Raw genomic sequence first — 27,178 nt, 5'->3', positions numbered from 1 at the left:
GCTTTGTATTGACAAATATAAAGAGCAGTCTAAGCTTTATAATGCCAAACTTCATAATCTGATTACTTTTTATGCATAGAATAAGAGAAATAAAAGTAAGACAGAGAAAAGAAAACACAGCAGAGAAGATTCCAGGAATTATAGGACGCAGCACATTTCCAATGAAGTAATCATACTTTTTATCACTGGAAGTCTGGATAAAAAAATGAGGCAAGATGGCAAAGCTACTACATGAATTTTTTTGCCAATGAAAACAAAACCATCATGGTGGCAACCAATAATTTCTTTGAATTACTTGGCTGATATACAGGTTTCATGGACTGCTACTCTGGCAATTGCAGCAGAGCTTCCATAATCTAAGACTTTGAAAGCCGAGAGAAAGGCATGTGGATGTCCATTTTATATGTAACAGATTGGGTGACTGAAAACAGGGGCAGCTTTCAAAAACCTGAGTCTTACTTTCACAAACTCTGAATTGTTCTGTTGTGAAAGCAAGTTACTTGAACTGAAATACGCTAGAAACATGAAGAAACATCACTGGTCTTTTATAAGCCCAGAAAGCACACCATCTATCTGACAGTACCAGAACTGTACTTATGAAGACTGTAGGTCACAAAGAAATATGTTTTAACCATAAGGGGTTATTCTGTGGTGGTGGTGGGGATTTTTCTTGTCTGGCAGATGGTAGTAAGTTGATAGCAACAGTAATCAGATGGATATGCAACAAATAAACCACAAGATCATTTTTTTTCCCCCAGATTCAAAGGACAATGCAGCCAAAGAGAAGGACAGATTAGGAAAAGAACAGCTCAGTTCTGCCTGTAGGATACCAGGTATGTAAACCACAGGACAACGGTGAGTAAAAACTCCGTTCTGTGCAAAACATAGTCCAGGCACATTGAAAAGAGCAACCAGGAAAGATGACTAAAAAAAAAAAAAAAAGAAAATTAATTTAAACATCAGAGTATCTTCAGCTGTTCTGGAAACTGCTGTAAGGAGCTATTCAGAGAAATAAAAGAGCCATAGAGGGCTACTCAAAGGCAAAAGACCACAATCCAGTGAGGAGTGCCAGCACCCTGTGCACTGCCCCCCAGCCCTCATGCTTGACATCCCATGTCTGAAGGGGACTCTAAAACCAGCCTGAGGAAGGCTACAGACGCACAGCCCTGCTCTGCAGAGAGGGTGCAGAGCTCAAAGAATGAACAGAAGAGAGCAATGTTATGACAATTACCAGACTGCCCAGATTTAGACTTACTCAGTATTTCTGCTAGGCACAGAGAACTCCAAGTATACTCATTTTTTGTTACTGTTGAAACTGGCTTTAAAGTCTTGCTGAATAAAATCAGACCATGACCAGTAACGCAGCAGAAGAAAGCAAGCTTAAGAAATTTCCCTTTGTGAGGCTTCTTTAGATAACTACTGATGACATAACCAACCATACCTTAGAGTGTAAGAAAAAAAGTTATGTTTGATCCTTCTACCTTAATTCTGCTTTTCCTGACAAAGCAACTTGGTGGTGTAATAAAAGTAGGTTTTATAAAAGGAACCTTCTTAAGAGTTTAGTTATGCTTTTAAGAAGACCTTTTGTTTCCTAAAGAGGCTTTTGTCTTTGGGCCTGAATCTATTTTTTTGGTAACAGCAATGATTAGTGTAAATAATCCTTGAACCTCTTTACTAAAGAGGGAATTAAATAAGATCCCTCCTGAAAAGGAAAACATGAAGGGTTAAGGCTTTAGATCCAGTTCCACTGATTGACGTTACGATTATGGTCAAGCGACTGAGATTATTTCTACCTGGCTCAACACAATGCTAAAGAAATTCCCGGTATAGATCTGCTCTTAAAACTGTTTATGCATCTTATAACTCTATCACAGAAAATTAGTAGAGTGATCCAAGGAGCTGAGTCCAGGTACATTTCTTTAGGGAACTCTTCTATTTTATGGAGCTTAGGCCTCTTTTTCCTTTCTCTTTCCTATTCTTAGCCCAAACTGAATAAGAGATGGATAGGTGTTTCCATTGCTCCTGGGCTGCTGGCAAGGGTACTCTCTCAAGACATCTAAGAAATGAAGGCTTCAGCCCCAGTTTGCTCAAGAGGGCAATGAATGGATGTTTGTTCTTGTGTACACAAACCAGCAAGTCACTTCCTATATGAAAAATGCGCAGCCCTACAGCTACCATCACTCATTCTCCAGATACATCATGACAAAAAGGACAGAGCCTTCCCTTGGTACCAGAAGAGCAATCTCAGTGTCTGACAAAGGTTGCAAGTGTGGATCCTAACCCCATGCAGGCACGTAACATGGACAGTGAGTGGACACATAAACCCAGCCAGCAAGGGGGATAAGACACTTTCCCACCCTCAGCATGACTCCAGGAGTGCTTCTGCCTGTCCTGCTCACCCTGTTCACTGCAGAGAAACCAAGCAACTAGCCTATGTTAGAGCCTAAGGTAAGTCCACAGAATTAATTTAAATAGCTTTCACTGTATTGACTATTTCTTAGCTTACCAAATAGCTAAAGCAGTAAAAGTATCTACTCTTCAGGCCTGACTAGCAGCTAAGGTAAGCTGGATAAGTAAGTACAGAAGAGCAAACTAAGGGAAAATTAGCCTAGACAAATCAATATCGTACCAGTAAAGCTTCAGAGGAATTTAGTAAATACTTAAATTTTCAACATAATTTTTTGTGGTGATTGATAAACTCCAGGAAACAAACACAGGTATTTTTAAAGGAATACTAAAATCCAGTTAGGAAGAAGCAAAGTTTAAAGCTCACAGCAGCAAGAATTAACCCCACCAAAAAATCAAAATAACACAAATTTTTATACATTCAGCAACTGCAACGCTTGTACTACTTGACAAAAAAAAATGAAAAGAAAAATGGAAAAGGAAAATGATTTGATGTTTTTGTAGTCTAAGTGAGTGAAAAGGCAAAAAGAACTGGTTTCAGAAGTAGGAAAAACCTGCAAACTACCACCTTGTCTTAGCCAAAAGGTCTCTCTCACTGTGGGTAGTCTTAAAAATGCTACAGTTGCCCAATTGCAATGCATTCTTTCCTTTATTGAGCGTCTTGTTAGTGTGGGCTTAGTTTTGCTTTAAAAATCAACGTTTGTACAATTTATGAATAAAAGCTTGTCTTACTGATATTACACAGGGTCCTCAGTTTATGTTGATTATCGTAAAATCTGAGCTGAAGCTTGGATTTTAGTAGACTTTCTAAATATATTCAATATAAACTACAGACTGTGTTGCAACTTTCATATTACTGAGCTAGGCATATTTTAAAGTTTTTCTACAAAATGAACTTGAACTGCATGTGCTTGCTGCTAGAGTACATAAGCTAAAAGTATGGGGGTTTTCCACCCACACCACTCAAATGGTTAAGTTGTTTTCTCTCTTAGGTGAACAAGCCATGGGTGACTGGAATGAACAGAAATGCAAGGTATTTCTCCACCAAAGGAGACATTAGCTCTGATGGTCAGCAATACCGGTTACTGGCATAACAAAGACATCCCTGTGTACATGTGACAGTTTGTCCATCCACCTTGTCTCTACAGATCTCTTCCTTCCCTGGAGCGCTGTCCTGCCTCTAAAGAATGGCCAGAACCAACAAGATCCCTGGTCAGCAAGATTCAGCAGCAGATGCTGCTTCTGGAGTTTAGATCAGCTCTGAAGAGGAGTTCTGTATTTCTGTGTTCCCAGCAAGGTCCTGGGTCTTGTCACCTCTACTTATTACCCAGGTTACTTTTTCTTTTACTCTCCTTCCTTTTTCTCAGTAGTCTAGCACTAGCAATAATAATAGGAACTGGCAGAATAAATGACCTTTCCCATTTAATTAAATGACATAAATATGAAACATTTATCATTTACTCAGCTTGTAGGTCTGCTAAAGACAAATTCACCTGTGACACATGCATCAAGATAAAATTTATATCTCTTTCTAATATACTTCCATTAGTATCAGATTTATCATCCATTCTCCTAAAGTCTTGAGTACCACCCATGCAGCGTAGGAGAAGATGACTCTATTCAATTCAACAGGATTCTATTTTAAAAACTCACAGCACACACATTCAGAGCTATGACTTCATTCAGGCATATTTGCTTAAGCTGCTGTCTCCTTTGTTGCAACACTGAGCTGAAAATGGATATGTAATCCATTGCTTATACATACCCTTTATTCAACTTGTTGTTTAAGACTCTGCCTGTGCCTAAGCTGTATGTACTAATCTTTTCCCCAAGAAGCCCAGTTTTCCAACTCAAGCTGCAGAGCACGTGAGTTTTCCTTTGCAAGTCCCCAGTTCTATGATATATTGAGTGTCATCATGTATGCACTGCAGTACACCTGCAGTACCTGACACATCACTGCTTTGAATATGAATTTGATGTCAAATATGACATCTTTACACATCACTGACACATACCAATTTTTTTCCTGTTAGATAAACACACATACGTTTCCTGTATATGTATACCTATATCAAATAAATGTTTCAAAATGCCATGCTTCTTTCAACCTCTTTATCTCATCGAACCATGTATCCCTGAAAAACTGTTATTCAGTTTGGCCTTTTGGATTTCAGAGCGGTATAAAAAGAGGTCGGTGTAGGGGAAAGACATCCCTGTGAAATTAAATGCCCAAAATTCAAAATCAGTCCCATCTGTGAAGTATTTTCTTTCTTTTCCCTCCATCTCTTTTCCCCATTTCTTCATCCACACATCTTGTGGTGGCTCTATTACTATGTCAGAGGCTGGTTCTTTTTTTCCTAACTGCACTCCTTGAATTCAATAAGCCTTACTGTCATTCCACTCACCTATTGTCAATGGATTTTCTTTCAATAAAAATACATTTCCCCAAGATGCGCAGTATTTTGGGGTAAACTTTCTGCCTTTTTTTCTCCTGTCTTGCTGCAACAGAACTGATATTCCCTCACATTTCTAACCACAGTTACCTATGGGAATAAAGATGCTAGTCCAGTGAAATGTAGGTGAATTTGTTTGACCAGACATTGTGTTGTCACCAAACAGATCGCTAACTACAACCAAGAAGATTCATGAAGTCTCAGTGACATATGAAAGAACCAGAAATAGTGATTCTACCCAGAAATATTTCATGTTTATTAGCGGCTACGTAGTAGGAAACTCTTGCTGTTTATATAGCTTAGCTTATAACCATATAAGCAATATTCCTCACAGCAGCAGCAGAAGGAAAGCTAATACAAGAAATACTAACTAAGCAGTGGCTCTGTCTACCTTTTCTTGCTACCAAGGCATTTCAAGGAAGTAACATAAGTAGGACCCAAGCAGTGAAAAGATATGAACAGTGACAAAAGGAGCATATGAAAGAAAACCACTCTCACATACTCCATTAGTGCCTGTCAGCTCTTGAAAAGCAGAGACTCAGTCACCATTATGAAAGTAAATAGTCCTTCTAAGGATGAATTTTAGTAACTCCATTTTACAGCTTTCCTGTTTACAATTATATCCATCTTATTACATAAGCAAGCTTGAAGAAAGAGCCTCTTTTTGTTTGTTTTTTTCTGGATGTATTGTGCAGATCCATAAGGAGATGCTATAATTTCACAAATCTGGTTACGGCAGAGTGTGTGCATGTACATGTGCATGTCTGTATCGAGGGGGCAGGGGAAAACTAAACTGTGTATTTACCTTTCAATTCTACTTTGCTTTAAACCTGGACTGCTGCAGGAGCAGCACACTCCATCATGCAGTCTGTCTGCCATGGCAAGTGATAGCAGCCCCTGCAAAGGAGTCTTTTGTTCTCCAGATCCTTGGTCAGCATGCCACCAAAAGAGACTAGAGCCCTACACTGGTCCAGGCTAGTCATGGGCTGCCTAATGATGAGAGTTTGCCTGTGCTATTGCACAGCTGATTACAAAAACAAAGGCATTGAAAGCAAAGGCGGGGGGGGGGAGGGGGGGGGCAAGGGAAGGGAAAAGAAAAAAAAACGTTTTGTTCATATTTTAAACCTACTCTACACTTAGCACAAAGAAGTATACACCAGATGTGCACAGGGCCAGAAAGAGTGTAGGTATTCTGTGTACTCTAGGCACCTAATTTAGGACTTGATATTCTGTTACCAAGTTAGTAGAGATACAGGTTCTTCCAGGGCGTCAAATTTTAGAGTACTGAAGTTAAGTTTGCTAAATGCTAACAAACAGCAGTGAATTCAACCCGCTAGAGGCATCTGCCTGCCTCCATCAGCCAGATAGGTAGCAGAGGCGCTCAAGTGCCTGTGGGAATTCCTCTCAGGTGCTTGCATGGATGGGAAAGTAGGCAGCAAATAAAAAAAAGAGGTACAGAAAATGGCACAGATCTCTGCTAACATGCACCAGAAACACCTATTTTAAGATTATGCTGGTTGGATAGTGAAACCTTTTATTACTTCTGCAATCATAGGGAGACTGTAAAGAAGACACAAGAGGGAAATAACTGGACGATATTTTGAAAATACAGGTAGTCTTGTTAGAAGAACTTCATAGACACGTCTTCCCTAAGTTATTATTAAATGCCTATGGAACATGCTTTCCCTTTCAAAGGCCAATTTCTTTATGGTAGCACTATCATAGTGCGGGGTATCCAGTAAAACCACCACAGTGTAAGACATTCCTCTTCATGAAATCAGAAGTTATGAATGCTCAAGCAAGTATTTATTTTCTTACACTGTAGGAACAGTAACTGAAAGACAGAATTTTCTAACCTATTTCTAATAAAAAATGAGGATAGTTAAACATTTCTGAAACATTAATGTGGAGACAAAGCATGGAATGAAAATCTAGGCAAAGCAATGTAACAAAAGGAAGTGCCAATCAGAAATATTTATGTAAATTTGTAAAACTACTTTTCAGCTCACCATCAGCTCCTGCTGAGACAATTATTGATCAATATTCTGTCAAGTATAACATAATTCTAGAGATTTATTTTCTTTATCCCTCACCTTAACCTAAGACTTGCTGAATTTCAATTGAAGTAAATAAATCTTTACTTCCTGACCTTTTAAAAAAAATATTCGCTAAGCACATTTTATCTCTATCAAATCTGATGTTCTAAAGGGATTCAGGTGGCTCTGTTAACATACTGGCCTTATACAAGTTCTAGGACAGCTATGAGGTAGGGCACGATACTTTTAGTAGAACTGCATAGTTACCCACCATCACACACTGATCATTTGTGTCTGGGTTGAACCTTACGTAAGGGGCAGCACAAACCCTCACCAATCTAGGAAAGTTCTGCACAATCAGGAAGACAGAATTGGCAGGAACTACATTATTCATCAAGACAAGTTCCTCAGAAACACAAGTTGACACTTAACATGGAAAAGCTCCTGGAAAATTACCCATCCCTTCCCTCAGCAAGCATGCCTCAGCATACTCCTTTCAACAAATTTCACATCTTCAAAATAAATGGGATAAAAGCTCTAAGCTGCAATGCTCCACTAAAGAAGACTAGAGACAACTTAGTGCCAGAGCCTCTGGTCTCTGCATAAGCACAAACCTTTTCTACCTTCAAGCTGGGTTATGTGGGTGAGAAATTGATGCAATTCACTGTGGAATTATTTAACACTGCAACAACGTGGCCAGCTCAGTGGCCACCACTGCACTAGGGTAAGAACAGTGCCAGAATGGCTCGCTCCCCTGGATGCCACCACTCACAGCTTAGACAGAGGACACCGAGTATGTGCTCATCAGTCTCCCCCAGGTCGCAGCCACAGCTGGGCACTACCAGCACTGGGAGACATCTATGAAACCAGAAAAAATATTGTCCTAGATGGTGTAGGTGGGTCTGGGGTACAGAAATTAGAATCAAGTTCTCCTGAAATCTGGAAAGTTTAAATACAGGGTTTGCATCTCCCATATATTCCAGTTATAACAGATATACCTTCCAAACTGCCTCAGAGAAGGCTGTTTTAAAGTATTGTTCTAGCACTTGGTATCACCAGTTTTCACTTTTACAGAGATATAAATACCTATCTCAAAGAATTGTTTGTTTGGTTGTTTTTTGGTTTTTTTTTAATAAATTTATCACTGACAGGGATGCTACTATGCATTCCTCTCTCAGTCGCTTGACCCATCCAGCTGTGAGGGCAAATGGATGCCCCCACCTCCCCAAGCCATCTTTACCGAACACGTCTGTACTTTTGCCGAACATCACAGCAGATAGAATCTTCAGTATGGTCATTCTCCAGAGACCTCAAACTCAAAGGTGACAGGGAACTTAATATAAATCTAGATTTTCTAATTTATATAAAAACATACTAGCAGTGTGTCAAAATCCAGATATTTTTAAATGGTATAATCATAAAATGAAATGTCAAATATTAACTGTTCAATCCATTCATCACTGTAGTTTGTATAACTGTCTTGTCTTAAATTAGTATGAAAGCTGTCTGGAATGGATGCTGCAGTTTTAAGACTAATAGTTTTCATCCTCCAAAAAAGTCAGGGCTTGTGCTCACTCAGAAATCCAATTAGTCACCTCAAATACTGCAGAACTTCTAATTTACTCAGATTTTGAAAAGCAAGTGGAAAAACAGCAACAAAAGAAAAACCTACATGAACATAGACACATGGGTCTACATCCCTTAAGCGAGACTGAGCTGCCCGCTATGCAGATCTGAGCTGAGAGAAGCAAATGCTTGAGAATGTATACACACAACTCATTACAATAGCTAAAATGCCAAAAGGTGGTTCTTGAGAATATTTTCTTGCATTTGGCATTGCCGACAAACATTGTTCTTCATTGCAGATGGTTTTCTCCAGCTGAGTTTACATTAGCTCTTAACAGTATTACGATGGCACTGTGCCACTACTATATTTTTCTTTGTTCCAAATTGGTCCAGTTCTCAGCAGAAGTGACAGCAGACAAAGCACCACTGCAGCATCTAAGGAGCTCTGGAGAAACCTGCTGGTCACCCCTTTTTTTAATCCTGATGGAAACAGAGAAAGACTGAGGAGTTACCATAATATGCTTACAACTTGGAAATATCCCTTGCACACCAGTATTCCCTGTGGCTGCTGCAGGCTGATGGGGACCTTAATATCTGACCTTCTGGGGAAAGCACTAAGTATGATCTGATAGACTCAAATGTTGTGCGTGTGGACAGTGCCTTTCTTACTCACCTGTTACAAGGGCCAAGTAATAACTGCTCGGAGATCAGAGCCTCCTTATAAGCACTGCACTCTGAACAAGCACGTGAATAGTCCCAGATCCATCACTGCTTCATTCCTGGTTTTACACCCTGGTTAATTAACTGAAATCATGAGACCTCCAGCATCCTGCATCAGTGTAACGCCAAGGAGGGTTACACTCGTAACTTCTGTTGTCAATGGTAGTTTCATATATGTGCCTGGCAGAGAGGAGCAGCTGTCCTCTAATAAGGTGCTAGTCATGACAAATATAATACTGACATGGGACCCGCATAATTGTCTTTATAAGCACACTGCAAAGCAAGAACAATTGCAAATGCCAGGAACCAGAAAAAACCCACAACATTCTCTCCCCAGTTTTTTTATTTCAATTCGCAAAGAACAGCACATTTCTGCAGCAAATAGAGCTTACTAAACCAGCTGCCTTTTGTTATTGTCCTTATGCCTATCTGTGATATTATACAACAGATACCACTTTACTGGTGTCCATAAATAACTTTTATTATGCATCTGAAAAAGCAGTTTAGCACAACACAGAACAGACATCACCTCTTCCAGTGGCTGAGGCCAAAAACTTTCTTCTGTACCTGCCATTATGACCCTCCCCCTGGGTGATGGCTTTCATTAAAGCAAAACAAAACAAAAAAAAACCAAAAAAACCCAAACAAACAAAAAAAAAAAAACCAACAAAAAAACCCCAAAGAAGAAGATTGTACCAGACAGCAGTCCCTCTAAATATTCTGAGAGGCTGCCAGGACCAGAAAAAGTCATTACTAGGTATATTGGTGAATATTGCATTCAGCTCCAGTTTGTTGTGGTGTCCCCTCTGCAAGTATCAATTTTACTGTCAGCTCCACACTCAGGAAAGAGGTCTGATAAAATCCAAGACAATGAACTCTGTTTTCAGCATACACTGAAGCCCATGTCTCATGTTAACACTACCAGTGCCATCATCTGGCTTGTTACCAGCTGCTGTCACTGCCTGTGACTGCTACTAGTGTCAAAGACAATAAAATCTAACTGGCCTCAAGGGCATGAGATGGGCGTGGCTAAGAACTTAAATAAAAAGAAGGAAAAAAGGGAAAATCAAGTTTATAGCTAGTGGCAAAAATAACATTCGTACTTTCCTTTTTTTTTTTTTTCCCTCTCCAGACAAGCCTCTTACTCTTCTGCATTCCTTTAGCTGCTAATGTTTTCATTTGTTTTACTGCCATTTGCTCTGCCAGTTTGAACAGTGATGTAATGACATATGACTGCCTGATATTCAGTGGTACTCACAGCACCTTTGTCAATGGTGGCTCAAGTGCACAATGAACAATATCTTGAGTTTAATGTATTTGTGGCTTTGTGAAGGCAGCAATGACACACAACAGGCTTTTTCCTCCTTTTGTTTCTGTGATCTGTAATAGAACAGCCTGCCACAGAGACTGTGACCAGAGGATAATGAAAAATGCTAGGCCATTGTTGGTCATAGCAAAAATTTGCGAACTTCACATTTTGTTTAATTATTGAAGAATGGCTTTTCAAACATCTATGCATTGTTCTAAAGAGACATCACAGCATCTATCTTCCCTTCCTCACAAAAGCTTTTATCTTCAAACAAGAAGAATATATTTGTTGAGGGCCAATTAGTAGTCTGTCTATGAAGAAGTTTAAAGGAATTTTTAATTAGTATAATGACCCATAGTGTGAGTCACCTGGAAAGGAATTACATCATTTCCTAAGACAGCTAAACTTTCTCCCACAAATATTAGTCACTACCTTAGACTCAAGACCCTCTGTCTCTTAATACTACCTTGTTCTTGTAGACCAATCTTACTGACTATTGTGGGATCACTTAGAAAGACAGTAAATGCTGTTCAAGGTGAACAGGGGCAGCCCTGTGACCCCTGTTCTAGGCCTGTAGCATAACTTCTATTAATCCAGATGAAATGCTACGCATTGCTCAATTATATTCTGCCTAAATTCTAAACAATGAGCTTCACAGTCTATCTTCTTTTCTTTAATACAAAGATACCACCAAAGATAAGCGGACACAACTATATAATAAATAAAGATGCATGCAAATGTAGGAGAGGTTGGAGTTTCATTCCCAACTGGGCAGCAACTCAAAGATCCTTACACAGTCAACAAGAAAGAGGCAGCCACCTCCAGAAGGTGGTTCCTGCATTTTTGCCTTCTGAAAGGTGACGTGACATATAAACATGATAGGCATCATCATTTCAACATGCATCAGGAATAATAGAATTAACCTCATATGCTGCCTTCTGCACAAAACTCTGCTAATGAGAATTCCTTCCTAAGAAAAGAAGGGTGAGGAAACCAGACCTCAATTTGTTATGGTATGAATATAGGATACAACAGACTTTTCCTATTCCATTCACGTAACTGGTAACTTTCTGGTTACAGGTAACTGGTGACTTGCCACTAGAGATGCAGCCTAACACCCCAACTAAGAAAAAAAACCAAAAAACAAACACAACAGAAAAAAGCCCCCAAACCCCAATGCTAGAAAACTGTTACTTCAAAACAGCATAGGAAAATCTGAGATTCATTTATGCCATATAAATGGTACTTTTACTGATTTTAGCAATCAGTATAATAATCCACATTTCTTATATACATTACATCATTACATAGGCAGCAGAGAAGCAAGTTTGTGTATAAAAGATAAATCTGAGCCTCAAATGAAAGACTTTTTCAAAGTATCCAGATATATGTAAACATTTAAGTGGGAATCAGCAGAGCCCTAAACTGATAAACATTTCTCATAAGTTATGTATGAATTAAAATCAAGTTTTTATTAAAAATGCATAAGTATGATCTGTGGTGAATAGAACTATTAGCTATGCATGTTTACTTTTTAGTGAACACAGAAATCAGTAATTTTTCTTCTAGATGTCATTTCTATCAGAGGGTTATAAAATGATAAAATGCTGAAACAATTCTCAGATGCTATCCAGCTGGTACACGTACATCTGGGGAGAGGGTATAAAACAACAAACTGTGAAATGTTTATTTGCCACAGGGGCAAGAAAATGTCATTTCAACTATTGCGTCCATTCTACTTCACAAGTCAGGTAGCGCTCAACAGCCCCTTCTCTTTCACTCACCATAATAAAACAAATAAATAAAGATTAGTCTAGATGACAATAAACTATTTGATGCTTCAAAAATATTGTGTTTTCAGTGTACTCTTTATGATCACACATTATTTACAGTGGTCCCTGTCTTCCTCAGTCCTGTCAGAAGCTACAGAAAATCCCCTCAAACCCACAGTGAGCATAAATTGGCTTTATCCATTTGATTTTAGCATTAATTTTTTTAAGAGATCTTAAGGGACACATGCACAAAAGCTGACATTGCTTTGGTGAAACCAAGCTCCTTAGTTTCCTTCTTCAGTCAAATGAGTCAAAAATGAGACAAATGCCTTTCCAAAACAGCATTTCTTAATCTGTAGATCATAGTCATCCTGAAAATCAAAATGTCCTCAGTAAAACAACTAGTGAAAATGCAAGAGAGAGAGGAAAATTTAAATAATAAGTACTGTGGGTGGCAACACCGCATACAATGGGTCTGTGATTTCTTCTCTCCCTGCCCCTCCCAAAAAGCCTACTTAAGCTGAAGGACCGCTTTTCTTAAGACACAACTTTCAAGGGCAGTTTAGGGCACAAAACAATGTTAGGCACCTTCTGACCTGCCCCCTGAAGGAGTTCCTCTTCTGACCACAGAGGAGCCTACAGATATTATTCCGATTTAGTCAGACCATCAATACCCTTGTCCCTACCCAAATATGAATATGCTCACTATTGTCCACTAAATGTCACTCAGACTCAGAACCATAAATCCTATAGGAATTTAAGATTTCTGACTTTCTGATTTTATAAAATGTCATTGGACATAGCTGTGTCTTTTGGCATTGTACACCTGGGATAATCTCTTGAGCTCAGTGGAACCATGGGACCAAAAAGGCGGTTTGAAGTGTATGGGGATACCTGGGTAATTCGCTGGGCACTGACATGAGCCTCCAGAGCAGATGCTGGCCAAATCTCACCAGTCCCTAAGCCCAGGGAAGCTTCTCAAAACTTCATGCTAACTGAAACTAGAGGTTAAGACCCATGTCATCACATGCACCAGGCCATTGAGAAGACCTCAAATGGATTTAGTTTCTTTCCTGGAACAAGTCACCAAGTACTTGTTTACAAACCTTATCTGCTGTGCTTGCATCGCATATGTCCCCACAGCTCAGCCTGAGACATCAAAGTCACTACCAACTCAAAAACCGTTCTGCAATTAAACCTGTTCCCTTCTGTCCTTCTGTTGGCTACAGAATGAGAGATTTCTCTCCACTGACTACAGTCTGATTACAGAGATTTTTTAGTGTCTTTTAAAAATACTTAAGAGTTTTTTGTAAAGACATGGGGGGGAAAAAAAAAAAAAAAATCAAACTAAACCCACCCTGCTGCTCATCATTCAAGATGCTATCTCAAATATCTGACAATATGAAATTAATATCTAGTGTCAAAGATTTACCTCATGGCTATACAAGAAGTGCAAGTTCACTAGATATTCTAGGTCCCTATATTCAGGTAGTTTATTTAACTCCCTCTTTTGTCAGTCTCTTCAACTTTCCCTCCTACTCATCATCACAGTATCTGAATGTTGAGTCTGCTCACTGAACTCAGAAGTTCAGCATCAAAAAGCAGTGAATTAAACTTGCTATTCAGCTGGTCTGAAACCTTTTACCCCTGTAACTTAAAACAACATACTCTGCTTTTCTTTAAGTGCATGATTGGTTATTCACAATATTATTCTCTTATTCTATGAAAAATAATACTGAACCATTCATAGTGAATGTCAAGCCACTAAAATTAAATGACATAATGGACCATTACACATGCCCTGTATTTTTTGCATGCATCACCATTTTTTACCTCAAGTTATCAGAAAAAAACAGTTTGGTTATGAATCCTCAGTATTTTATCTCAAAAACAGAACGGAAAAGGTATGTTTACTTTTCCATCAAAACCTAAAAAGGTTGCTACGTACTTCTTTCATAGCAGCAAAGGATGTTAGCTCTGAATTCATGATCAATTCCTTCGTTTATATATTCCCAGCAACACCTCAAAATCTACTCCTTAGTGTTATACAAGAGCTTTCAAACATACATCTGCTGGAAGTCTGCTATTCACAGGACTGTTTCCCTTTCATTCCTAGTAAGACAGCAATGTTTTTGGATACAGTGAAACTAAAATTTTCACTTTCTTTCTTATCAAAATTGAAACAAAGCAAGAAGCAGAACTTTAAAGAAGGCACAGACACAAGTTGTTGGCACAGTCACAATTTCAAAGACAGTACTTAAGTACTATCCAAAACACAGAAACCAATTCTTTCTACTCTCTTTGTAAATTGATAAATCAACATATCCACAGGCTAAGAGCAGCAACAACATCACTTGCCAGTCCACATGGAAAGCCCATGTCTTTAATTTCCCTTTTGGTAGCAGAAAATGTAGGAACATGTATATGTCATCAGAATTTTCCACTGCAGACATCTCTCTCATAAAGCTGCTATTGAAAACCATTGGCAACAGTGACAACGAAACACAATTAAAACACACATGCACAAAGAAAAACCAACCCTCCCCAAACTCCAGCAGTTAAAAGCAAACACCAAAAAAATTCACTACCACATTCCTATAGCAAAAATGAAAAAAATTAAACATGCTATGTATACCAGTTATGTGGTTTAGTGTGTCATCAGAAAGTACCCTGATGATATGCAGGACATAAGAGCCTATATCAACAAAAAGACGTTCTTTATTACATGTAACTGCAGAGTAGCTAATCCTAGGGAGTATCTGTTGTGAATGCCCTCACCTTGCTCTCAGAGAGACCTCAGCTCTAATCTGGCAAGCCTTACTCCCTGAAGGTCCAGAATCAATTCAACCTGCAAACTGTTAAAACAAGGTTTTCCCCAAGCAAGGATATTCACTGTATTGAATTGTGCTGAATCTTGTAGGTAGATTTGTGATACAGACTATAACTTCCAATTATCATGATTCCTGAAGTGTTTGAATGAGCATAGGATGCTTGCTGTTCACGTTTTAAAAAGGCAACCCAAAACTTTACAGGACCGATTCACTAATGTAGGCTTTTTCCTCTAAGAGCCAAGCTCTGTCCTCTGTAGTTACATGTACCATTGCTCTATAATGCGTGTGAGAATTGGAAGAGAACAGGACACTCTTCAGTCTTATTCCATGCGTGCAATACAGATTATGGGCACCCCTCATGATGTCAGAAGTCATAGAAGACATACAGTGGATACTACTTCCCGGTTTGTATGTAATTAATTTCCTGGGTTTGAGTGGTTCCACCACTTTATTTGCTGCGATCAAATATGTGTCATCACGTGCAACAAGGTAACCAAGTATGTGTTTATGGTATCACAAATAAGTTCAGAAATTACCTCAGCTGATACAGTTTTTAAAGACACCAAATTTTAGAAACTGGGGACTTTGTGCCCATTATAATACATGCTTCTTTAGAACATCAGACTGGATACCCCAGAATCACTAACTAAGCCTTTGGATATATGCAGCTTGTTAACATATTTTTAATACTTTAGCTGGAATATCTGAATTGCACTACAATTTACTTTTAAAAAAAGAAAAAAAAAAGAAAAAAGAAAAGAAAAAGAACAGGCAAAATGTAAAAAAAGAATGATGTAAATAATTTCAGATGGAAACTGAGAGAAGGCAGTGCAAAGGCTGAATTATGGGTCATCTAATTAGACTTGGGAATACGGCAATCTTTGTCTGATGGATAGAAACAATAAGGCAATGATCTGGAGATTTAAAGTTTCCTTATGAAATGATGTCCCTTCTCATCACTGCATTGGGATGAGAGTTTCTAAGCTGAAAACATGCAGTACTTTCTACTGTTTTGCCACTGCTCCAAGTTTTCCCAAGCAGCAACAGTGAACATGTAGAAAGTTTCAAACTAGTTTCCATGGGGCTCTTAAAGCCTTCTAGAAAGCACAATAATCTTGGCAGTCTCACCTTTGCTGCTCTTGCTACTAAAAAGACTAAGCAACAAGATATTAGTGTCACTGTTGTAAGCTATTAATAGACAAGGAGACACCCAAAAATAAAGATGTTTGAAGGACAAAATGCAAAAATTCTTTCAATGCAACCAGAGTAGTTGGCATATGACAAAAACCACCAGAGCCCCTATGCCCTGGGTTCTTTTCAGGGCAAAGGACAAGAGTGACCAAAATTAGTATCTTAAAAAAATGAAACTATATTTTGAGATAATTAGATTTGTATACAAAGGCAATGCCTTGTTCCTAACATCAGCAAAATTAGCTCTTACTTGCTGTTAATTCTTCTCATTGGCTACAAACACAGAGGAAAATGAGCTGTCAAGGGTTGTTTTCCATTGTACAAATGAGAGCACAAACAGGAAGGTATATGTATGTTAATAAGCAGGGCAGCAATGATCAGCACGCCCTTGAGAACAGAAACATTCCTTGAGCTTTCTGATAATCTGATGGTACAGTATGTTTCCTCAGCTATAAGCATTTAAAATGCGTTTATGAAAAAAACCTGCTAGTGCAGGGTCTCTCAAGCTGATGTAGCTCTACCACTACACCAGTGTTGAAACGACCACCTTTTTTGTCCATTTGCAACATCTACGTCATTTATTTATGTACAATATGTAACAGCTTCTCTAACGAATTGCAGTATTCCTCAGTATTTTTTATGGTACAGTGCCTACAAAGACCAATTAGATCACCACATCCTAGCTATACAGAGATGGAAGAAAACATTTTCATTTAAAAAAATGGAAGAAACTTTTCTTTTTATAAACATTTTTTCCTTAAACAAAAGTATATTTTCTAGTTCAAATATGACCATTTAAAAAATTAAACCCAGGTTTAATTACCCAAAGTAATAAAATATCTTCACATTAAAAGTATTCTGCCTTTTTTTTTTTTTAACGTGTGATTATCACAGTAGAAATGCTTCCCACACCCATCTCCTCAGCCCAAATAACTTCTTCATTCTTTGTTTTTGCATCTGCATTAACGTGCTAACTCTAGGATGAATTTTGACAGCATTTGCTCCACTCCTTTAAGTAGCCTTTACCAAAAAAGTAGAGGTAACTGACCAATCACGGATAGGCCTACATAGGACAGTTAAGTCTCCTCGATTTAAAAACTCGTGACCTGTCTCCATCTGGTTGTCTATGGCATGGCATATGAAGGAATATGACAAGTGATTTTAAGAGAGTGCATATTTTTTTCCATTCCTGACTCCTTTTTCTCATGTAAATGATTATTCCTGCCTTGAACCTATCTAAACGTCATAACATAGGCCAAGTGTGAATCAGAGGTTTGTGTTACTGCTAGTGCATCCCTTTCTTGCTCAGTAAAAAATTCCGAGTGTATTTTTAGGTTATGAAAATATGTTAAAGTTCACTTAAGCTACTCATGAAAACAATATTTTCTTATGTGCATATACGTGCGACCCTATAGTTTACAACCACTTTCAGAAAGCTTACAGTAATGCTACAATTCTCCATTAGCTTACCTGCCCATCCACCTGCTCATACATTCCTATGGGGCATTTTTGTTGATGTTTTTTACTATTAGTTTTGCATGTATTTTTGTCACAGTGAGTTAGCAAATGTTTTTCTTCACAGACTTTCAAAACAATAATCATTTAATATCTTAGCACATTCCGTAGTCATCATAACCTTCTGGTTGTTGAATGCATTTAAGAAAAAAAAAAAAATCAACCTTTTATCTGCAAGTAGTACATTTTAAACCATTTTTGTTCCCTTTCCAGCAAAGAAAAAATAAATGAAAAGTATGCCTCTGAAACTTAAATGGATCTGAAGAACTTTGGTGATTAATTTTATGTTTCCAAATAGCTGGAAAAGGTTACATTCCTACCATTCCACTCAAGATTCACTACTTCTATTCAAGATTCTTTTTTTAGACAATGTGCATGAATAAATCACATCTGATAAGATACATCCAGTTACAAAGAATCAGATAACTTAGGTGCAGAACAGCACATCCAAATAAAAAACATTTTCCAGAATACAAAAGGATTAAGGATTGGCTATAACCGATAGAACAACCACGGGCATTTTGAATATCTGATGTGCTCATACACCTTCCTTTCCCTGTGTACTGTTTTACTGATTCTGATCCCTGAAATCTACCAGGTTTTTTTCTTTTGTAGTTCTCTTAGTACCTGTCTGCAGGAGAGGAATTGGCGACAACGCTGGTTGCTATTGATACCGACTAACACTTTCTCAGCAAAACTATTCAGTAAGAGGTGGAGGGCTGGAGCAACATGAATTATTTCCTCCCTGCTATGAGGTTAACTGCTTAACAAAGGTGCTTCCAGCACCTGTTCTGCCAATACACGAACACTTGGTCTAATGAAAAAAAGAAATGGGGCATATTCCACTGACAGCTCTTCAGTTGTGTGTGTCACTGCATCCAAACCCATACAAATTCTATGCATCGTGTATCTCGTGTCACAACAATAAAATAATCCATGTCTGTACTACCAAAAGGGACGTGTCTTCAGTTTCTTAACTTTAAACCCAGTCACTTGAAAGGTGGCACAATACAACTGCACGGTGTAACCGTCTTGCCCAGCAGATCTATTTTTAGTCAGTTTCTTTGTTATTGTATCTCAGCGGCTACTTTTTAAACTCAGTCTAGTTTGGCTGGTAGCTGAGCTTACAACTGCTGCCACATACCTCCTCTAAAAAAGGCAAGTGTGTGTATATATATATACGTATAATTGTTTCAGTTCTGTAACAATGTAACGATACATTGTTAACATACACCGGCCACTCAGTCTGAAAAGGAAAAAGAAAAAAAAAACAACAACAACAAACAAACAAGAACCCAAACAAACACATCTGCAGAAGAGCTCAGGCGTAACAACTTCGCACACACACACCTGTACGCAAACTGGTCGCCGGCTGCGCACCCTCCCGCCGCGGCCCCGCGCTGCGCAGGGCCGGCCCGGCAGCGGCCGCGGCGGAAACCCCGCGCCAAGTTGAGCCAACGCCTGGGAAACTGCCCGAGTTCAGCCGCCCCGCCGCCTCCCCGGCGGAGCCGCCGCGAAACTACCTGTAACGCAGCCGCGGTTCCCCATCCCGGCCCCCGCGCCCCCTCCTCCCGCAAAGCACGGGCGCTGCCCCCCCCGGCTCCCCCTCCGGCACCGGGGTAGCCGCCCCGCCGCCCCCTCCCTCCCGCCGCCCCCCCTCCTCCGCGGGCCGCCCCCGCCGCCACTCACCAGCTGCGCGCCGCACACCGCCACCAGCGTGCACCGGCCGCTGCAATAGCCCATGGCTCCCGGCACCCCGCGCCGCCGTCCCGCGCCGCGCCCACTCAGGCGGCGGGAGAGCACCGCCCGGCCGCCGCCCGGCTCCCGCCTGCCGCCGCCGGCGCGCCCCAGCCCGGGACCCGCATGGGGGCGCGCCCGCCTGCCCGCCCGCCCTAGCCGCGGCCGCAGCGCCCGCCGCCTCGGCGGCCGCCGGTAACGGGGCCGGCCGCCCCCGCAGAGGGCGGCGGTGCCGGGGGGAGCGCGGCGGCAGGTGCCTGCAGGAGCAGCCGCGCTTTGCCGCGCAGCCCCAGAGGCATCTAGGCTTCAAAGTTTGCCCCCTCAACTCCGCTCGCAAACCATCCGGGCTCGCGGCCGTCTGCGGCGGGGGGAGGCGGGGGGAGGAGGGGAGGAGGAGGGACGGGGAGGCGAGGCGAGGCAGGCGGCGGTGCTGAGCTCAGTTCACGCTCGGAGAGCGGCTTCCCTCCTGCCCACGGCACAGCCGCTCCCCCGCCCTCCTTCCTCCTCCTCTTCCTCCCGGTTGGGCTCGGGAGCCTCGGCAGTGGAAACCCCGTGCCTGGGGGCTCCCCCGCGCCGGGGCGGGCGGCTGCCGCTTTGCCTGCGAGGGCGCGGCGCGGGCGGCGTCGCCGTCCCGGGCGCCTTTTGTCTCGGCGGGACGCCTCGCCGCGCCCAGCCTCCGCGGGCTCCCCCGCACCGCACCGCGCCGCGCCCAGCCGGTGCCCGCCGCAGCCCCGCTGCCGCCCAAGCGCAGCCCCTCGGCGCGGCCCGAGTCACGGCAGGGCAGGGGGCGGCGGAGCGCGGCGCGGCCCGAGTCACGGCAGGGCAGCGGGGCAGAGCGCGGCCCGCGGGCGCGGAGCGGGGCCGGCGCGGCCACAGCCCCGCGGTGGGGCGCGCTGCTGCCGCCTGCCGGGCCGCCGCCGGTGGTGCAGGGGGAAGCCACCCGGGCGCTGCGGCCGGCACCGGGGAGAGCTCCCCGAGACCTGCCGGGACCCGCCGGCCCCCTCCCTGCCCGCCCGCCGGCGTCCCTCCCAGCCAAGGCAAAGGACGGAGGCGGAGGCAGATCGGAAGAGGCTGACTCGGAGGACCGAGAGGGAGCCGGAGCAGAGGCTTGGAGCTGCAGGGCGAGGACAGGAAAAGAAGGTCAAGACCGGGCAAATTTAGAAAAAAAATATTAATTGGTTTCAGGGAACGGGTTCTGCTCACCATCCTGACGAGGAGCCTTTGCACTTGGTGGCATGGTGCGGCCTTTCTCTGCTGTCAAAAGGATGCAGAATACATAAAGTTGGTGGGAAATGATGTGTCAAGTCTCGGTGTGTCAATCAGCCTCCACTGACTTTTACTTGCTGTGTCATCAGCAGCAGTCTTGACATTGCATTCGGACCAGGTCACTTTTTTGCTGAGCTGCTCATTAACAGAGGTAGTTTTAGCAGCGACATCAACAGTTACAAACTGGAGGAACATCACTAGGTTTTCCGAGCACGTGTGGATGTTTGCTTGCAGCACAAATCTCTTGCGAAACTGGAAGCTCTCTGGAAGCTTAGAACCCCATGTAGGTTGTCATCACTTTCCGAACAGGTTTGTCAAAATGGTTGGCAGGCTGTCAAATGAACAGTTATGGTTCCTACAACGCCTTATGACATAATGACCACTCCACAGGGGAGCAAAACACACACAAAGGTGGCACTGGTTGTCCTCTACTCTGTGAGGACATCCTTCGGATTGTCGGATCCTGTGCTATGAGAAACAGACTGACCTGTCAAATCACTGGTCATACAGAGTACCAAACACAGTGAACGTGCTCGCTTTAGGAGCTAAGGAGGCAACAGCTAGGGAAAGCTGTATCTGAGAACAAATAAAGCTGTGAAGCTGCTGGGGCTCAGAGATCAGAGATGTCAAGCAGGTGGCAGAGAATAGCTCAGGTACCTCCAGACTCAGACAGTTTTTCTTGACTTCTTCAGCATGCCATTCATGCATTTTACAGAAGTGACATTGGTATGCAGGTATTAGCTGGTATAATGGTTGTTTGAACTTTAGATTTGAACTAGACAAGCAGTAGACTCTGCAGCTGCTGTGTAATTCGGTCTCGTCTCAGGCATGTTAGCCTTTGTGTACTGATCTCTTCTAGTACAGTGAATACTGCTTGAATGAAGAGTCAGGGTGGTCAAAAAACAATGGAAAACACTTTTTATTTACCCACAGTGATTGCCTCCTGGTAAAACTGGCAAAGTTGCAAGAAGGGTTTATCTGATTACCTGAGGCTAGGAGCTGGGAAGCTAACAGGAGAAGGGGCAACTTGTACTCATTTAGACTCCGGAGAGGCAGCTGGCACCAGTGCACTCTGTGTTTTATTTGTTAATAAATCTGGTGGTTTATTACAGTGTGAGGTTTCCTAAGGAAAATGCGGGCAGTAGTGACCAGAGTCCAAAAAGATGATCTCCATGGATTTCTGTAGCTTCCCAGAGCTACCCGATCCTTTTCTTTTCTCAGCACCTTGTCCTATAGCTTTGCTTTGTAGTAAGAATCTCTACTTCTTTGCCTTGTCCTGAGCTTCAAAGTAATTGTGTCTTTTTCTGTTCTCCAGTTCCCCTGGCTCTGGCTTACCTTTCCATACAAGCTGCCTTTCTCGATGTCATTCTTATCCATTCAGCCCCTCCTTCCTTTGGGCTTCTCTGGTTTGTCTGTGCCCCATTTTTCAGCAGGAGTTGGGTAGCGTTTTTCACTCTGTCATACAATATCAGATGTGTGGGTATGGACCGCATTTGGTCTTGTCTCTGCTTTTGGCCAGAGTTGTTTGGTAAGGCCCCTCCTAGGAGCAGAATAAGGCCTCAGCAGAGGTAGATGGAAGTCAAAGAAGTCAGTTGTGTGTACTGCTCCGTTCCCTGACCTTTGTCTGAGCTCTGGTGCTCCTTTTGTCGCTGTTTCCCTTTGCTGCAGTTCCAGTCTTCCTACCTTTCCAAAAGCTGAGATTTAAAGAGAAAGGTATTCCTCCATCTCTGCTAAGCTTGTTGACAACAGTGAAGTTTAGGTTCTCTGCGAGAATCTCCAGCCAAAACCCTCCATTGAGGTGTCAAACAGGATTCCCCCTCCCTGTAGCCAAGAGGCTCACCACAGTTAGACTTACTGCAGGCTTGCCTTCACTTGCTCTGTGCAATTAGAGAAGCTACAAATTATACATTGGGAGGTGAAAAAAAGGTATGGTATGACTATGTAGACCAGGCAGGGAAGGATGAGTGAAGCACTACCCCCGAATCCTTATTACACTGCTCCCTGAGCACTCGAGGTGAGCTGCAGGATTCAGTTCTCATTAGGTCAAATGCTCAGGGCCTTTCCCAGACCAGTCCAAGCCTGTTCTTGGGGCCCCACCGCTTCAGCTGTGTGAGATCAGCTGTGTACATACAGTAATATTGTTTTGTAGGTTCCCAGTTAGACTTAACAAAGGCCTGTTGTGTGTGCTCAGTGAGTAATTTCCAAACGTTCATAACTTTGTCAAAACAAAACCAATTTTCTGTGAAGCCAGGCTGTGCAGTGCTCTTCACTGAAGGTTATTTCATGCAAAATATTAACTTGCAGATTTCAGTTGTTTCATCGGTTGGTTTGTAACTGTGAAGAGGCCACAAGGAAAAAACAAAATAGGATAAAAATAGGTTTCCCTGTTTCCCGTCACTCTTCTCATAATCAAGTTAGATTTTATTCTTATTTCTATAACTCATCTCTGGGAAGAGATCAGTTCTGAAATTTGTGTCCATCACTAATGACTGGAAACAGGCTACAGAATCATTTTATAGTCCCAGCTATAAAAGCTCGTTGCTAGTGCCGGTACACCAATGGTCTCTGCTCTTTTGGGGGTTGTGGGGAGCACAGCTTTCACTGGCATAATGGCGAAGGTCTGTGTCCCCCCCCGTGCCTTTCCTGTGATTTGACAGGACTTACTAATTGGCCATAAGCCTGTCCCCAGCCTGTTCCTTCCCTGAGCCTGGGGGAGCACCTGGGGAGAGGAGAGCCCAGAGAGGGCTGCAGCTGCCAGCCCGCTGCATCAAATCGGCAGCCACAGGGGAGAACAAGGACTTCTGAGAACGAGCTGCAGGCCAAACGAACTGGCATGAAGGGCCATAAGTGAGTCATGAACTGTAGCTTGTATATCCCTTTCCTTTAATAAAACGTCTCTGTGAAGTCCATTAAAGCCAGCACAGCATGGGTTTGGTGGCACTTCATCCCAAGCATTCCAGCCATGCAGGATCTTGCTTTTCCCTGCAGCCAGCACCCTGTCTACCCAGGCTGCTGCAGGCACTGGTAAACCAGCGTAGGTTCCTGCCTACTGTATCCATTCCCATAGCTAACCAGTCTGAGAGTTCTTAGTAATTGGTTATGTTGTCATCAATAGTAAAGGGAAAATATTGTTTCAGTTTAACCAACAGCCTGTTAACAGAGCAGACCTTGCTGTGTGACATGCGTATATATTATCTGGGGAAAAAGTCAATTAAGGGGGAAAATATGTGATTAAAACATAATAAAAAATTATTGCAGGCTTAAGCACACTGCAGTAAGAATTCTATTCAATCCTGTAAGACTGTAGCAGTATTAAATTATTTTTTGAACCTCATCCCTACCACGAAGATTGAGTGTCAGGTACTTTTTTTTTCCTCCTGCAGGATTTCAAGACTTGATTGCCCAAATGACAGTTTACTTATTTTACTGTCACATACTTTTGTGAAATGCCATAACAAGTTGATTACAGGTTTCACATTTTGCATAGTGACAAAATCATCTGTCATATAGTAGTCTGATGCCTGAAAGCCATTTAACTAAGAAGCAGTTTCTACTGAAAATAATGATATTTGAAACATTAAGATAGGTTTAAATGTGTACATTTTCTAAGCAACTCTTTGTTTTAACTGAATGAGAAGACCAGTATTATCCCTTTCAGGCACAAATTTAAGACTTGTAAAAGTCACCAGACAACAACTAGCCAGAGGGTGAGGCGAATTAGGAGGGACGTAGTTTCATGACTGAAACGAGGGACAGAAATTGAAAGCCTAGTGATACATCCCAGCTGCTGCAAAGATGAACAAGTGCTTGGCTCTTATTTGGAAAACCCATTATTCCTACCAACCTACACTAGAGACTGAGGCCATGTCATGCACTCTGGTTACTGGATAGAAAACCAGGCTCCTTTCCCCCTCTGCATAGAAAAATTGTGTCAGTAGAACTGGTATGAAAGGAAGAATAAGATTTACCTTCCTTACACAATAATATCCATACCTTAGATGAAGTATGAGTGGTAAAACTAATAAGGATAAGCCATTCATTTAAGGTATTCAGTTTCTCCACTGATTCTAAGTGACTCAATTTTGTAAATAATGTGATGTATCATTTCTACCTAGCAATGCTAACCGGTAAGGGAATTTTCTGGACAATTTATTGTTGTTAATGAGTGGATGAAGCAGCAGTAGTAGCATTCTAACTTCTCTTGCGTGGGCAAAGGACAAGACAGTTTTCAAAATGTGAAGGGAATAGGATGGGGAAGCTCAGCAAGCTGTTAGACTGAAGAAAATGATGTGTCCCTGGCACTCTGTCATACACTGACTTTGTAGACAATGTAGCCATCACATACCTGCCATTATGAATGTTAGTAGAAAATAATAGTAAATTATACATGAGGCTGAATGCTGAACCTGCTTTGAGGGGTGCTGCAGCCAGGTGCTCCACTGACCTCCTGCAGTGGGATGCAGCACAGGGCTCCAGTTAAGTATGAGCAGAGCTCAGCAGAGCAGTGCCCAAGGGCATCTTTGACCTTCCTGGGCTACCAACTGCAGCACACCACAAGTGGCAAAAACCTGCTCTGGAGCCACAGAACAATAGCAGCCAAGTGCTGTCACTGTATCCTCGCTGCAGAGTTTGTTCTCCACCCAGGCTGGAAAGACAGTAAGGATTCAACAGCTCTGACAATTCTCAGGCAGCTCCACCGTCTGTGGGTGAATGGGGAAAAGGAGGAATCGGAGGGGAGGAGGGGGTCCTCACCGTGTTGTCTTGCTACACATAGGGGCAGGGTTACAAAATTGTCAACCTGGAGGTTTACCACTGCTCTGTGTGGACATCATTTGTACAATGTTCTTCTTAACTAACACTGTAATTTTCTGTGCTCTTATGAGCCTTTCTGGAGGAAAAAACAGTCTAATGATGCTATCACTACTTTATTTTTAGTCAATGTTTTCTGTCTTGTGGATGTTAAAGCATTGTATAGGTAAATGAATATTATTGATCCCATGTTTCAGTGGATCTGAGCACAGAGATTTGAAACATTTCATGTTAGGTTCTTTGGACATTCATATTGTAGATATTTTTAAATTGTTTTTGTTATCTGTCTCCCATAAACTTGTGCAACCTTTAGCAGGTCACTTAAGCATTCTACTTCTTATATACCTCATCTGGAAAATAAATGTGTTCTCATTTTGCCTAGGGCAAGGTAACACAAGGGAGAAATCATTTTCTTAGCACTGGAATTTCCTTTCGCTTTTAGAATTGGCCAATGTGGATGTGAAATTACTCTTTGTGAGCATTTGATTTTCTACTTGTTTCATTGTCAAGGAATCATGGATGCATTTCCATTAACAATATATTTTTTTAAGCCTTCTGCTCTTAATATGCTTGAAAGTTGCCTTTTCCATAAACCGTTGTCAAATCTGATTTCCATATATTACATTTTCATTTAATATAAGCTGTTTATCAAAATATTTTAATGTATTTTAATCCTGAAATAAACGGGCTCCATTTTCAGCAAATATTTTGATTACTGGTGAAACTAAAATCTTGACGTTTGAAAAGCACAAGGATATTTTCTTCCGTAATGAAGCTGCGACAGAGGCGTGCTTACAGTCTTAGAAATGGAGGGGAAAAGTCCTATGGGAAAAGGGGGAAAAAAGGCTCATGTTCAAAGAGGAAACCTGACGGGTAAATGGGAAAGAACGAACCCTCGTGCCGCCGTTGTGGGAAGATCTCGTCACCATCCGAGCAGCTGCAAGAGCTCTGCTAGGTCGCAGCCGCGGTCGAACCTGGAGACGCTTTAGATACCGCAACCCGTCGAAAGAGGGCGCTGCCTTCATGCTCAGGCACCGGCGGAGACTGCAGCGGCGGGGCTCGTGGATGCGCGGATGCGTGCGGTGGCCGCTCGCCTGCCCAGCCCGGCACAGCCCTGCCCTGTCCCGCACAGCCCTACCCAGCCCTGCCCTGTCCTGCCCCTGCCCGGCATAGCCCTGCTCAGCCCGGCAAAGCCCTGCCCTGCCCGGCACAGCCCAGCCCCGCACAGCCCTGCCCAGCCCGGCACAGCCCTGCCCTGTCCCGCACAGCCCTACCCAGCCCTGCCCTGCCCTGCCCCTGCCCGGCACAGCCCTGCCCGGCACAGCCCTGCCCGGCCCCGCACAGCCCTGCCCCGCACAGCCCTGCCGGCCCCGTCCCCGGCCGCCGGAGAGCCCAAGAGGCCGGCGCTGAGGTACGGCGCTGCAGGAGGTGGCTGGTGCCTAACGCGGTCTCACCTGGTCACCCAGGCTGAGTCACGGAGCCACTGTAAGAAAGAGGCGCTGAACGCAGCTGGTGTCATGGTCTCTGCTGGCTCTGATCCCGGGGGAGCCTGCGGTTTTCCTGAGGG

The 27,178-nt window shown here is 42.5% G+C and overlaps 1 protein-coding gene across 1 annotated transcript in view; it reads right to left on the bottom strand.

Moving 5' to 3' along the window:
• Positions 1–20,127, bottom strand: part of NKAIN2 (sodium/potassium transporting ATPase interacting 2) — a 573,334-nt gene extending 553,207 nt beyond the window's left edge. The window contains exon 1 of the mRNA XM_037393060.1: positions 19,489–20,127. Within this exon, the coding sequence (XP_037248957.1) occupies positions 19,489–19,542 (54 nt within the window). The 5' untranslated portion in view covers positions 19,543–20,127. The remainder of the gene's footprint in view (positions 1–19,488) is intronic.
• Positions 20,128–27,178: the final 7,051 nt, after the last annotated feature.

The sequence above is a fragment of the Falco rusticolus genome, chromosome 6, assembly GCF_015220075.1.
Source record: "Falco rusticolus isolate bFalRus1 chromosome 6, bFalRus1.pri, whole genome shotgun sequence".
Classification (NCBI taxonomy): Eukaryota; Metazoa; Chordata; class Aves; order Falconiformes; family Falconidae; genus Falco; species Falco rusticolus.
The sequence above is the reverse complement of the archived record's forward strand: the minus strand, read 5'-3'. Positions and strand labels throughout refer to the sequence as shown.